We start from the raw sequence: 14,756 nt of genomic DNA on the forward strand, positions 1-14,756 counted from the left end.
TTACCAAGCATGGTCAACCATGGTTACTACCAAAGTCAGAACACGGTCAACCATGGTAATTGACCATAGTGAACCAAGTTCTGACCATTGTTAACCATGTTGTAGAAAGCAGGGAATTGATAGACTTACCCAAGATTCATTTGTATCATTCACACCATAACCATTCTCCAAGCAGGATTTAACCTTCTCTATATTTCCACTCCAAGCAGCAATGAGAAACTAATATAAAACAAACATATGTAATGTTTAGACTAATTTACACCATTTTTACAAATTATGTCAAAATGAAATCAAAAAGTTGCTTCCTGTAAACACAGTGTTAATAATATCTCAATATTTCCTTTTAGATGACAGTGAATATGTATGTCAATAACTTACAGTAAATATTAATACCTAAGGTAATTTACCTATTATGTCAATAACTTACAGTAAATATGAATACATAAGGTAATTACCTATTATGTTAATAACTTACAGTAAATATGAATACCTAAGGTAATTACCTATTATGTCAATAACTTACAGTAAATATGAATACATAAGGTAATTACCTATTATGTCAATAACTTACAGTAAATATGAATACATAAGGTAATTACCTATTATGTCATTTTTATCTCATTGTGTTTGCATTTTTATTTCAACCTCTTATTTTGTTTGCATTTTTATCTCATTTTGTTCACATTTTTATTTCAACCTCTCATTGTGTTTGCATTTTTATTTAATTGTGTTCACATTTTTTTTCATTTTTATCTCATTGTGTTTGCATTTTTATTTCAACCTCTCATTTTGTTTGCATTTTTATCTCATTTTGTTCACATTTTTATTTCAATCTCTCATTTTGTTCACATTTTTATTCCAACATCTCATTGTGTTTGCATTTTTAATTCAACCTCTCATTTTGTTTGCATTTTTATCTCATTGTGTTTGCATTTTTATTTCAACCTCTCATTTTGTTTGCATTTTTATCTCATTTTGTTCACATTTTTATTCCAACATCTCATTGTGTTTGCTTTTTTATCTCATTGTGTTCACATTTTTAATTCTACCTCTCATTGTGTTTGCATTTTTATCTCATTGTGTTTGCATTTTTATTTCAACCTCTCATTGTGTTTGCATTTTTATTTAATTGTGTTCACATTTTTTTTCATTTTTATCTCAGTGTTTGCATTTTTATTTCAACCTCTCATTTTGTTTGCATTTTTATCACATTTTGTTCACATTTTTATTCCAACATCTCATTATTTGCATTTTTATCTCATTGTGTTCGCATTTTTATTTCAACCTCTCATTTTGTTTGCATTTTTATCTAATTGTGTTCACATTTTTATTTCAATCTCTCATTTTTTTTGCATTTTTATCTCATTGTGTTTGCATTTTTATTTCAACCTCTCATTTCGTTTGCATTTTTATCTAATTGTGTTCACATTTTTATTATTATTATTATCATTATTATTATTTTAATGTTGCATAAGTATACTTTAAGGCCTGTCCCACAATCCTTTACACAAAATGGCTGGTACAAATGGTTTGACACGGGCTAATGAACTGCTAGCAATTACTGATTCCCTTCGATTGTCATCCCAAGTTGGATCATTAGTCCAAGAACATGAAGAAAATACTGTGTTCTCAACAACACCCAATCATCGGGTAGAATGTTCGATTGAACTGAATGCTCCAAAATATGTCCATGGAAACAACATAATATATCCATATGCCTATAATAGCCATAGCCATAGTATGATAAGTGAAACTGCGACTGATGAAGAGACCCTATAGTTGGTTTCAAAATGTTCATCTAGAAGGATCAACTATTAAGCTTACCGAACATATCGCTAAAAGTTTCCCTACACAAACCAACCCAAAATTGTAAGGGTTCCAACCTGTACATAGCAACCACACGGCTGGTTAACTCTAACCAAAATACCATACAACCTGGATGAATTTTGTCCATGTTCGGAGCCCCATCCCCTCTCATACATAGCTGTAGAACATTTTATAACCTCAACTTTTCTTGAACCTCGAGATGTTTGGCAAATTTCTACACCATCTGCATTTTCGATTTTGGGATATGCAGCACTCAAAAACTCAATCACCTCCAAGCCATTTAAATTTACAGGCATGTGTAATTTTTTTCTCACCAAGGCCAGCTTTCACCAATTCCCTCTTTTCCTGCAAAGTAGGAACCCAATCCTAACGCGACCCAAACGTGTGGCCAAGTTGGACGCCCGGCTGGTCGACTCCATGAGCGGGATGCAGATGCAGTGCCCTCACAGACCTGCCATGACGAGGATGACTCCTAGAACGAAAACACCTACTCGACCAACTCACTCCGTAGCACTTGTGTCTCCGATGTTGGAGTAGCTGTAGTCATAATCTGGGCACGGGTTGGCGGTGTCTATAGAGCTTGGCATGATTGGACATTGCGTGGAGAGTCCCCAACATGCCTGACGCTCGATTGTGATTGAGAGACGGTGGGTGATGTGATCAAAGGGGGGAGCAGCGTTCTTCCTCCGGATAGAGCTTGTCTAAGCAAGCTGCTGGCCTCATTCAGTGCCTGACATGCCTCAGATATCGTGGCACTGTTCAGAGAAGCGAATCTGTCTGTACTAGAAGTATTGGAGTGGCCGCTGTCCCACTTCTACGATGACCAGACGATATTTTCAACCACAGAAACATGTGCCTTTTAACTTAGTACTTTTATTATCACAGATGACTGAACGTTTCACGAAAGCGTGACACTGAACAAAGAGTCCAGTCACCTTTAAGTACAGGTGTCAAAAACTTCCTAAATCTGTCCAACGAACTAAAACGATAGCAAAAGTATTTATTTCGGGTAAAATTTAAGAATTTCACACTGACAGGAAAGCCAACTCTAGGCTAGGGAGATACATAAATTATGATAAGGAGATAGATAATAAAAATGTGAACACAATGACAACCAAATAAAAATGTGAACAAAATGAGAGGATGAAATAAAAATGCAAACAAAATGGGATGTTGAAATAAAAATGCAAACACAATGAGATAAAAATGCAAACAAAATGAGAGGTTGAAATAAAAATGTGAACACAATTAGATAAAAATGCAAACAAAATGAGAGGATGAAATAAAAATGCAAACACAATGAGATAAAAATGCAAACAAAATGAGATAAAAATGCAAACAAAATGAGAGGTTGAAATAAAAATGCAAACAAAATGAGAGGTTGAAATAAAAATGCAAACAAAATGGGATGTTGAAATAAAAATGCAAACACAATGAGATGTTGGAATAAAAATGTGAACACAATGAGATAAAAATGCAGACAAAATGAGAGGTTGAAATAAAAATGCGAACACAATGAGATAAAAATGCAAACAAAATGAGAGATTGAAATAAAAATGTGAACACAATGAGATAAAAATGCAAACAAAATGAGAGATTGAAATAAAAATGTGAACACAATGAGATAAAAATGCAAAGAAAATGAGAGATTGAAATAAAAATGCAAACACAATGAGATGAAAATGCAAACAAAAAGAGAGGTTGAAATAAAAATGCAAACAAAATGAGATGTTGAAATAAAAATGCAAACAAAAAGAGAGGTTGAAATAAAAATGCAAACAAAATGGGATGTTGAAATAAAAATGCAAACACAATGAAATAAAAATGCAAACAAAATGAGAGATTGAAATAAAAATGTGAACACAATGAGATAAAAATGCAAACAAAATGAGAGGTTGAAATAAAAATGCAAACACAATGAGATAAAAATGAAAACAAAATGAGAGGTTGAAATAAAAATGCAAACACAATTAGATAAAAATGCAAACAAAATGAGATGTTGAAATAAAAATGCGAACACAATGAGATAAAAATGCAAACAAAATGAGAGATTGAAATAAAAATGTGAACACAATGAGATAAAAATGCAAACAAAATGAGAGATTGAAATAAAAATGTGAACACAATGAGATAAAAATGCAAAGAAAATGAGAGATTGAAATAAAAATGCAAACACAATGAGATGAAAATGCAAACAAAAAGAGAGGTTGAAATAAAAATGCAAACAAAATGAGATGTTGAAATAAAAATGCAAACAAAAAGAGAGGTTGAAATAAAAATGCAAACAAAATGGGATGTTGAAATAAAAATGCAAACACAATGAAATAAAAATGCAAACAAAATGAGAGATTGAAATAAAAATGTGAACACAATGAGATAAAAATGCAAACAAAATGAGAGGTTGAAATAAAAATGCAAACACAATGAGATAAAAATGAAAACAAAATGAGAGGTTGAAATAAAAATGCAAACACAATTAGATAAAAATGCAAACAAAATGAGATGTTGAAATAAAAATGTGAACACAATTAGATAAAAATGGAGACAAAATGGGAGAATAAAATGAAAATGTAAACTAAAAATAATGTTAAGACAAGTGTTTTGGCATTAATCTCACCTCATACCAGTGTCCATGGTAGTTTAGTACCTACATTTGGGTTTCTTTGTATAGTTCAGTGGTACATTGCATTTTCTATATCAATTATTTGATTGTTAATGGGATCACTGTATTACATGAGCACAAGACACAGTGTGATCTCAAGGAAGCCATCACAGGTGAAATACATTAAGTGAAATGTTAGATGTCAGACTGACAAAGGAATCTTTGTCTTTGCGTTAACACTGTTACTGTATTAAAATGAGCCATTTTAGCTCTATGTTGTGAATGTATTTCGGTAGTTAATTTGTATATTCCTTTTATAGTGGAAATAAGTGGAATTAACAAACTATAGTAAAAACCTAAATTAGATTTCGTCAAAGATTTACAATGCCGTCGATTGATATTTGAAAAATGTTGTGCCAATGGCGTTGTACCACAACTGTACAGATTTTGAAAATATTTATACACATGGATACAGTATAGGTATTGATTTTTACCCCTAACTTGCATATCACTGATTGGATCATCATGTCGTGAACACTTCTTAATTTAAACACCCTTAAGAATGTTCCCATCAAATTTCACACCGATCTGCCCAGTAGTTTTTTTATCCAAATCATACACCGGTGGTAAGATCATTCTCATCTGAACAATTTCCCAACTATACACTCAAGTAAATACACCGAGTGGATTTGGACTTTAAGTTGTTCACACACATCCACACACATCCACACACATCCACATAGACAGACAGACTGACAGACAGACACTTAGTGATGCCTATAGCACTACTGAACCTTATCAGTTCAGTTGTGCTAAAAAAAACATACATCCTCATAGCTTTTGACTTTAAGTTGTTCACACACACACACACACATTTCTCGATGCCTATAGCACTACTAAACCTAGTTCAGTTGTGCTAAAAAAACAAACATCATCAGCTTACCCCCCCCCCCTCCCACCCACACCAACATTTGAAATCATACAGAGATCACTTCCATCATGCAGTCTCCAGCATTATGAATTCTACTTGTATCCAGCCCTATTTGAGTGGATACCACACAAACTGTATCCATATCCTGTACTGGAACACAGTATCCAGTAGTGTAAATATTCCACGTTGAATTCTGGTGGAAACTGCACTGGAATTATTTAGGCTAGCTTCTATAACTGTATTCTGATGTTCCATCTCTATTGGAATACACTGCCTTTATTGTACATGGATTCTGGTAGTCTCCATTATGTATTGTGAAGAATTCTACTGGATACTACCAGTATCCGTAATAGTATAAACCTCAATACACTATGTATGTATACTGGGCCAATTCACAAAGTGTAAGAATGAACAAATTTGAGACCTTGACCTTTGACCTTGAGGGTCAAGCATTAAATCAAGCCAATTTGTCTATCACAGACACATTGTAGTTTCTGAGGGTTGTGTCTTCAACGAAGACTAAAAGATAGTTTGCATTGGATAATATGGGGTAGACAAAGTGATATGAGCTCCAAAAATAATGCTTGTGTATAGTTCTTTTCTTCAAGATTACTTGTAAAAAAGAAATTGGCAATATGTAAATACCTAAATGTGTATATGATAGGCAGGACTTGTCTTGACTTTGATAATTGACCCTGAAGGTGATTGCAATAAATGAATTGTCTTTTTAATTAAGATAGTCCTAACATTAACAATACCATTGTGATACTATCATAGGCCATTAACAATACCATTGTGATACTATCATAGGCCATTAACAATACCATTGTGATACTATCATAGACCATTAACAATACCATTGTGATACTATCATAGGCCATTAACAATACCATTGTGATACTATCATAGACCATTAACAATACCATTGTGATACTATCATAGACCATTAACAATATACTCATCGGATTTAGCGCTATGGCAAGGTGGTCATCCTATGAAAACATGTGAGTATTTACCTTATCAAATAAAAAAGTTATAGTCAAACACATTAAATGATAACACATTGGAATGGTTGACATGTACACATCATATAATCGATAAAAAAGATATTAGCTAATCAAAACTCAACCTACTTCTCCAACTGCATCTATTTTGGCACCAGCTTCCAGCAACAATTTACAGATATCAAAATGTCCACTGATAGCGGCACAATGTAGACTTGTCCTCTTGCGCTATAATTAAAGGATAATTCAATACATATTACTCTTTCTGTTATAATAATGTATCATATCAATAATTACGATTGTAATCTTATTGTGTAAACAAATAATACATTTTTTGAATGTTTATTCATTTGTCTATTAATCCCTCTTGTTATCAGTGTGAAATACACCACTTTTTGGCTGTTACTATGGGCGTGGTCATGGTTGCTAGGGATATTTGCATATATTTTTGAATGTTTATTCAATTGCCTATTAATCCCTGTTATCATTACAACATCAATGATCATTTGGCTGTTGCCATGGGCGGGGTCTTGTTGCTAGGCATATTTGCATACGTTTTTCGACCGTTTGGCTGTTTCTAAGGGCGTGATCATGGTTGCTAGGGATATTTGGATACTGTCTATTAACTTCTATGCATCATAGCATGTATTTATTATTTTAGTTTAGTTTAGTTTAGTTTAGTTCAATTCAGTTCAGTAAAAAAACAATATCGACAGTTTGTGTACGACTGAGATGATAAATCCATTCCTACTTGGTATACATTGCATAGCACACCATTTGGTGCTATGTACAAGTCAGGCCGCCGAGAAAGTGCCGTATCTGAGGAAATACCAGCAAAGTCTCACTGATATATACTATCACTTTTCAAGATTAGCCATACGCACTGAAACAGTGAAATCAATACAAGTTATCCTCAACGATCCCTGTCTGAAATACAAAGAAGTTCATGAAGTACGGTGGTTCTCCTTCTACTCTGCCCTTGAAACTATATATCACACGTATGGATCGCTCGTTACATATTTCGAAGCACAAGCTGAGAAATTACCTACCGCAAAAGGTTTGGCAAAGACTATGCGTATCAGTATGAATTCATTGCTACAACACACCTACTCATGGATGTAATTCCTGTCCTTACTCACCTCAGTATAGTATTTCAAGCATCAGACATTGATATAACGATCGTACAAGCCTCACTACAAATTACGACTATGCAGTTAGAAGGATTAGTTACAGATAACGGAAAATTTCTCTCTGATCTTGAGAAAATGAAGGAAACTGACAAGTATGTCGTTTGTGATCATGACATTAAAACAACACCTAATGTGGTAAAATACTTCGCTAACTTTAGGCGTGACTTTATTCAGAACATCCTAGAAAACCTAAGGCTGCTTTCACAAAAACTTGTTAGGGGGGGGGGGAGATTTTTTGTAAAACCCTAATTTTTTTTTCAAGTACCCTCCTGCCATATTCCGAAATTTTTCAAGTACCCCCCCCCCCCCACCAAAGCACCAAATATTTCAAGTACCCCCTACCCGAATAAATTTTTTTTTGGAATACTCTTCCTGTGCGTTAACATTCCATACCAAGTACAAAACTGTACATAATACACTTAATCCCAACTTTGTCCATTTTATATATATAATCAATTTGTATACTGTGTATATATATATATACACAAACACCAGTTAAAACAAAATGATGTTATGTTAACCAGTGCATTGCCGTTCCAAAAAACATATACTTGTAAATAAATTACACTTTGAATAACTCTTGTAAGATGATGATGATGATGATGATGATGATGATGATGATGATGATGATGGTGGTGGTGATGATGAAGAAGAAAAAGGAGAAGATGGAGAACCCTTTCAAACATAAATCAAGTAGATCAAGTGGAATATCAGTCTTTCCTTTGTAATGTTTTAGAAGAGGAGGAAGAAGATGACGATTTGGATGATGATGATTTGAATGATGTTGATGATGATTTATGACTGACAATGCCTAGTGCAATATTGACATGAAAAGATAATTTATTTGTTAATTTTTTAAATGAGTATGTTTGTGTATTATTATTATTATTATTATTATGTGCTGCTTCAGATATGTTTTTAACAGAGATATGTTTTAAGCATTCTAAAAAAATTCCACAGTTTGTGCAAACACTACTTTATGAAAATGTTTATTGAGACTATATTGGAGTATTTGCTCATATTGTTTCAGTTCACTACCTCATTCCTGCCATATATCTTTAGGGTAACTTTATATTGAGAGTTATGTCAAAGTTTAATTTATCTTTATATTTACAAGTAATAGTATATTCATGCAAAGTTGAAAAGTATGTGCAAAAAACTTATTTTACTTTTTCTCTGTTAACTCAGCTTGTGAGATATTGTCTTCTGTTTCAAATGTAGCAGATGTTGCCAATATGCTAATTTTAGGAAATATTTAGAATGTGTTATTAAAAGTTTATGTTGAAAATTATAGTCATATCTATAGGATGAAAAAATACCTTGCACAGACGTTTTTGATACTTGTCAAGTATGTTTTAGTGCAGGTGCATCTTTTACATTTTGATGGCAGGCTGAGATGAACATTTTCCAACTCTTTTTTTTTTTTTAACTTCCAAGAGCTGCAAATGTAAAATGTTGTCTGTCATATTTGTCTGTCATTTAATACTAGTAAGAATTTACATGGAAAAGTTACATATCATTGTGATAACCACAAACCAAAACACAGTCATGTCACAAAGAATATTTTCAGTACAGTGTAAAGGTAATTTCACACATTAAATGAACCAAATTTCAGTAGATAGTAGTGTACATGAAAGACACTGATATTTTCAGACAAAAAACAATCTGTACCACTCAATTCGCCCATTTCAATTTATCATTACATTAACAGTTTCTTAAAAGAAAATTTAAAATTTGACTGTTTTTGTTTTTCATTTTACTAACTTGTGAGCAACTGCTGTTTGTAGCTGCTGCTGTTGTTGTTGTTGTTGTTGTTGTTGTTGTTGTTGTTGTTGTTGTTGTTGAAAAGGGAAGACCAACATTTTAAAACCTTATTTTCCCATGTCTGAAAAGTCATGATGTCAATTTATTTTCAGGTACCCCTACAACCCATAACATTTTTTTCAGGTACCCCCCCCCCCACCCACACACACACACACACTATCCATATATTTTCAAGTCCCCCCCCCCCCCCTGAACAAGTTTTTGTGAAAGCAGCCTAAGTGAGAGATTTCCTCAACAATCAACCGAGTTAATAAATGCATTCGCTGTTCTAGCCATGCGGCCGCTATCATTTTTGTCCAAAGATGAACTTACTGAATATGGAAACCAAGAAATCGGAGTATTAGTAAACCACTTCGGGGAAGCTACAATACGCGGCGATGATACAGTTGTAGATGGCACAGTGGATCCAGCGTGTGTAATGCGTGAATGGGCAACCGCCAAAGAACTTGTGTTGTCAAAGTTATACCCACGCGATAAGATGGCTACATTGTGGAAACTGATGTATATTTATCATAAAGACCAGTTTCTGAACTTGGTAAAGCTTGCTAAAATAACTCTTATATTACCTATCCAAACAGCAAATTGTGAACGCGGGTTTTCCATTCAGAATAAGATCAAAACAAACATTCAAAATAGACTTGAACCTGATAGACTGAATGTCTTATCACTGATCTCAGCTGAGGGACCACTGATTGACATGTTCCCATTCAAGGAGGCTCTTAAAGAATGGAAAACAGCAAAACAAAGACACATAGAGAAAAAAATAGTGACTTTTTGTGTATGGTCTATGCTTTACTGTGGATAATTTACAAAGATAATCAGTCAGCAATTGTTTTAACAATTAAACAGACATCACGTTGGAGAGAGATATGTTTATCAAAAGTCAGTGATACAATTATCAAAGTAACCATCATGAGTTCATGAACTCATCAAGTCTTGAACAGTACATTGACAATGATTGACAGTAACAATGAACAACAGTTAGTCAGCTGTAGTTATAGAAAATATGACTCCACTCTAATCAGTTTTCACATTTGCATGTAAACACTGAAACAAGATTGGTGCAGGATTAAACTTACCTGTAATTGTGTTATATATGAGTGTTTTATTGAGTTTGTTATAGACTAGTACATTTGGTGTAATGATAAATTTTGTGATGTCCCACAAAAAAAATAAGATGACCCAGAAAAATGAAAGTCTCGGGACACAATGTCCCACTCTGAGAAAAAGCTGGCTGCAACACTGCTGCTACTAGAAAAAATGTCTTGGCAGGGAAATGATGCACAAGTTCAAGTGTACAGTTCAACCTGCTAGTACCTCTCCAACACGGACACTTGTCAAATCATGACAAACATTTTCAAACACATATCAGGGACCAGTCAGTTTCATTGGTCTGTGGTACATATATATATTTGTTCTTGTCTCACTTTCTTTCAGATTTTTTTTAAATATTACTTCATGTAAGGGTTCAAACATAACCTACATAAATTATACAAATACATGTTTTACCTAGCTACCACACTAGTTACAGAACATGTCATGTAAATGTTTGGCTGTTTCACAATCAGTGCTTCACTTATCTTGCACTTTGGGGCAAAAGTGAACTTGAAGGTTTTGTAATTGGTAATCTTCATACTATTAGATAGTTTATAAAAGAACTTAATCTAAATTGTTCTAGTCTCTTCAGTATGAATTTGTCAGAAGGGATGAATATAATTCCTATTTCGGACACTACATGTATCGACACTACAAAATAACCAAATTCAAGTTTCTATTGTACACTAGGTATGACCTCCTAAAGTTCTCTATCATATCAGTGACTTTACTATATATGCAATATCAATGCCCCTATACCAATGTTACAGGCCCATTTTTATAACATGGAAAACTTATTTAAAAAGGTTATATTTACTTTAGCTTTTCGATGCTTGGCAATATATATCTCAGAGGCTATGAATAACCTAAAAATTACCTAAATAGAAACAAAAAACTCCAGATCTGCCAGGGGTGAAACCCCTTGGACTATCTCACCCCGGAGGCCACTCATTCGTTAAACCAACAATAATATTCACCAAAATTGGTAAAAAAAACTTCAAAGGCCTCTGGAGGGAGACCCCCTAGGACCCCCATAAGAGGTAGACATGTCCCATTCTCAAATCAAAGTTCTTTCCTCCACCTCTTACTGTCAAGATGCTATGAAAACTTTATTTTAAAAATGTTTCAACCTTATGTAGTTGCTTTTTACATGTTAGAACTGTCTTGTAAAGCTTGTAAATTATTGTCTGAGTTCACTAATCAAGTTTCCGAATTGCATTTTCTGTGTGTCATCATACCATGGCATAAAAACTGTCAATGATGTTTATATTTAATTGAAAATCAAACATGTATTGAAATATGTAGTTTTCTAAATATAATCTGTGTGTGATAGACCAGCATCTTTTTACTCTCTTTATTACCCTGTGCGAAAACCAAACAGAAAATTGTGGCAACAAAAATAGGAGTTCAACATAGGCGTCAAAAAAAAATTCGGATATCTCAAAGAAGGAAAGAAAAATAAAAGTTGCCAGTATAGGCGAAGGAGAAAAAAAAATAATTCACAGGCAAGCAGGTGAAAAAAAATGACTCCACCAATCTTCCAAGCCCCCCCCCCCCCAGGATATCAAATGGTCTACCCTTTAGTAAAGATTTTTTGAACTTGAGATTAACTAATTTGATGTAACTTGATTGGTTATGAAGATTGCAGTCAGGATCCTATATTTGACTCAAGCTCAGTGTATATTAAAGCTCAGTGTATATTTCATTCCCGATACTTACCAACAAAAGTTTGTAACATCAAAACAGAATCTTTATCTTATGAAACACTTACAATACATTTAAAGAAATAATTTCAAATGAGTCATGGTTGTAATTCAAAGCTTTTTTTTGAAATTGTTTCATGTTACTCCTGATATTTTGTTAATCCTGATATTTTGTTAATCCTGTGATTTATGCATTGGTTTAGCCTGTGTTTTATTATCTATATACATTATTTTATATAAAACAAAACTAATCTATCAGATCTATCCTGAAAATTAGGATAATATATAATATCTGGCAATTATTTTAAAATCCAATATTCGTATAAAGATGTTTTGGATTTAAAGACTGTTGACCAAAAAGATACATTTTAGCCCTAATTTGCATATTACTGATGGAATCATCATGTTGTGAACAATTCTTAATCTAAACACCTATAAGAATGTTCCCTCCAATATTTAGACATATCTGCCTAGTAGTTTGTGAGTTTAAGTTTATTGACCAAAATTTTTTACCCAAATCACAGTCACTGTGGTGATGTGATCATTTTGACTTGATCAATTTCCAAACTAGACACCCAAGGTAATATACCCACCAAATATCATGGCAATCAGTCCAGCGATTTTTGACTTTAAGTTGTTTACACACACACGCACACACACACACACACAAACACACACACACACACACACACACACACACACACACACATTTAAATAGTGATGCCTATAGCACTATTGAACCTTATCAGTTCAGTTGTGCTAAAAGATCTAATGAGTGTTCTTTAGCACTTGAGCAGATTGTTTTAAATTTTGATTAATCATTCTCTTTATTTCAATTGGTAGAGAAGTATTGAATTCAAAGGAAGACATAAATTGTTGGGAAGAGGTTGGCTCAGATAGGATGTCAAAAGGAGATGGCAAGACATGTGGTGTCAGTATCATCAATGTGTATTAATCACGATGGAGAATCTACCTGTAGGTGTTTGTTAAATTAACCAAAACTTTGGATGAAAGACTTAATAAAAAGGACTATAATAATAAATCACAACAGACACAATTGTTGAAAGGTTTGTCTCTGACAGAGTGTGATCTAAAAGCGTTGACTAGGACTACATGAAAGATATCGTATCCCTGTATTGACAGATAATACTAATACCTACACCCTAAGAACACAACAGGTTGAATATACCATATTGGACTGTTCTAATTTAACTTGTTTCATCAGTGGTTTAGTCTAGTTCCTATACAGTATCGTTATGATTTATACCTTCACTCGCAGTATAGTCAAAGCTCTGATGAAAGGTGTTAATTATGGCTCAACCTCATTGTGAGTAAAACATGAACAGCACATACCACTAGTAATAAAGGGGTGTCATCACTGCTCATTAAATATTAATTTGGTACAGCTGTTTTTACAAAATCCAATGTCCAACCAGGACTCCACCACAGGTATGTTTAAACTAAATCATGTGGGGATGCAACAACATAATCATATTTAGATGAATGCTGTATGAGGGAGCACAGGAATGTGTGCTGATTAAGGGACTTTGACCAGACTGTGGTTAGGGTTAGAAACCATAGTTTGGCATCCAGACTATCACTGGGTTTGACTCCACAATTTTCCTTTCAATTAGTTTTGCTTTTTAATACTATATACAATGGGATCTAATTATTAATATCATCCATATCCAGTGTAAAATAACACCACTTTAATTGTAATGTTAGCATGTGGACCTTCCAACTGTAGTCCATTTGTAAACAATGTTGTCACAGCTAACAGTGTAATGAGATTGTCCCAACTGTAATTATCAATAACTGTAAGTGAGATATCCTTGTCTTATTACATATGTGTTTAATAACTGGTGTTTCATGACAATTGAACTTTTTACTTCACACTGACAACACTATTTACAGACTGATTGCATTTAGAGATACCTCACTGGGATGCTAATTAAAATAAATGTAACTGGTGCATTTATACACTTGATATGGGATGTCATAAACGATTGTGACTAGCAGTGAAAAACTTTGGTCTGATGTTAAGTTTTGTAATTTCTGAAAATATTTGAAATTAAAGACAAGTCGCATAGAAGTCATGTTGAGATTGTAGGAACATACAAAATTGTTTCATCATTATTTGGGGAAAAAGATTGTTTTTTGAAGTTAACCAAAGTTAAACTTATTGAATTAAAGGTTGTTCATTAAACTGACATTGATCTTTTGGCTTCTAAGAATATCTATATCTTAGCATGTATTCAAATTTTAATTATGACAACATGATTAGCAAATGTGGATAACAATCTGAGGCTACGTTTTCCCTGTGAATGGACTAGAAAAGCTGTGTAAATGGCAAAAATACAAACTTGTGCTGTTCTGTTTGCTGATAATATGTAGGGGTGAGGTTTTGAAATCATTACGCAAAAAATCTAGAATATAACCTTGATAGAAAAATATATAAAAATAACTTGTCAATTGCATTGCCACTTGTAGTATTACTAATATTATAGTATTGATATGTGTAAAACAAACAGTCTTTGAACTCAGCTAACCCTTGTTTATCAGAAATAATTGCACACAGGA

The 14,756-nt window shown here is 33.4% G+C and overlaps 1 protein-coding gene across 1 annotated transcript in view; it reads right to left on the bottom strand.

Moving 5' to 3' along the window:
* LOC144450227 (histone-lysine N-methyltransferase EHMT2-like) overlaps positions 1-14,756 on the bottom strand; it is a 148,885-nt gene that overhangs the window by 105,577 nt on the left and 28,552 nt on the right. The window contains exons 4-5 of the mRNA XM_078140819.1: positions 6,494-6,592; positions 130-219 (exon numbers count right to left, since the gene is read on the bottom strand). Coding sequence (XP_077996945.1) covers positions 130-219; positions 6,494-6,592 — 189 coding nt within the window. The remainder of the gene's footprint in view (positions 1-129; positions 220-6,493; positions 6,593-14,756) is intronic.

This window comes from Glandiceps talaboti, chromosome 19 (genome assembly GCF_964340395.1).
Source record: "Glandiceps talaboti chromosome 19, keGlaTala1.1, whole genome shotgun sequence".
In the NCBI taxonomy this organism is placed as follows: Eukaryota; Metazoa; Hemichordata; class Enteropneusta; family Spengelidae; genus Glandiceps; species Glandiceps talaboti.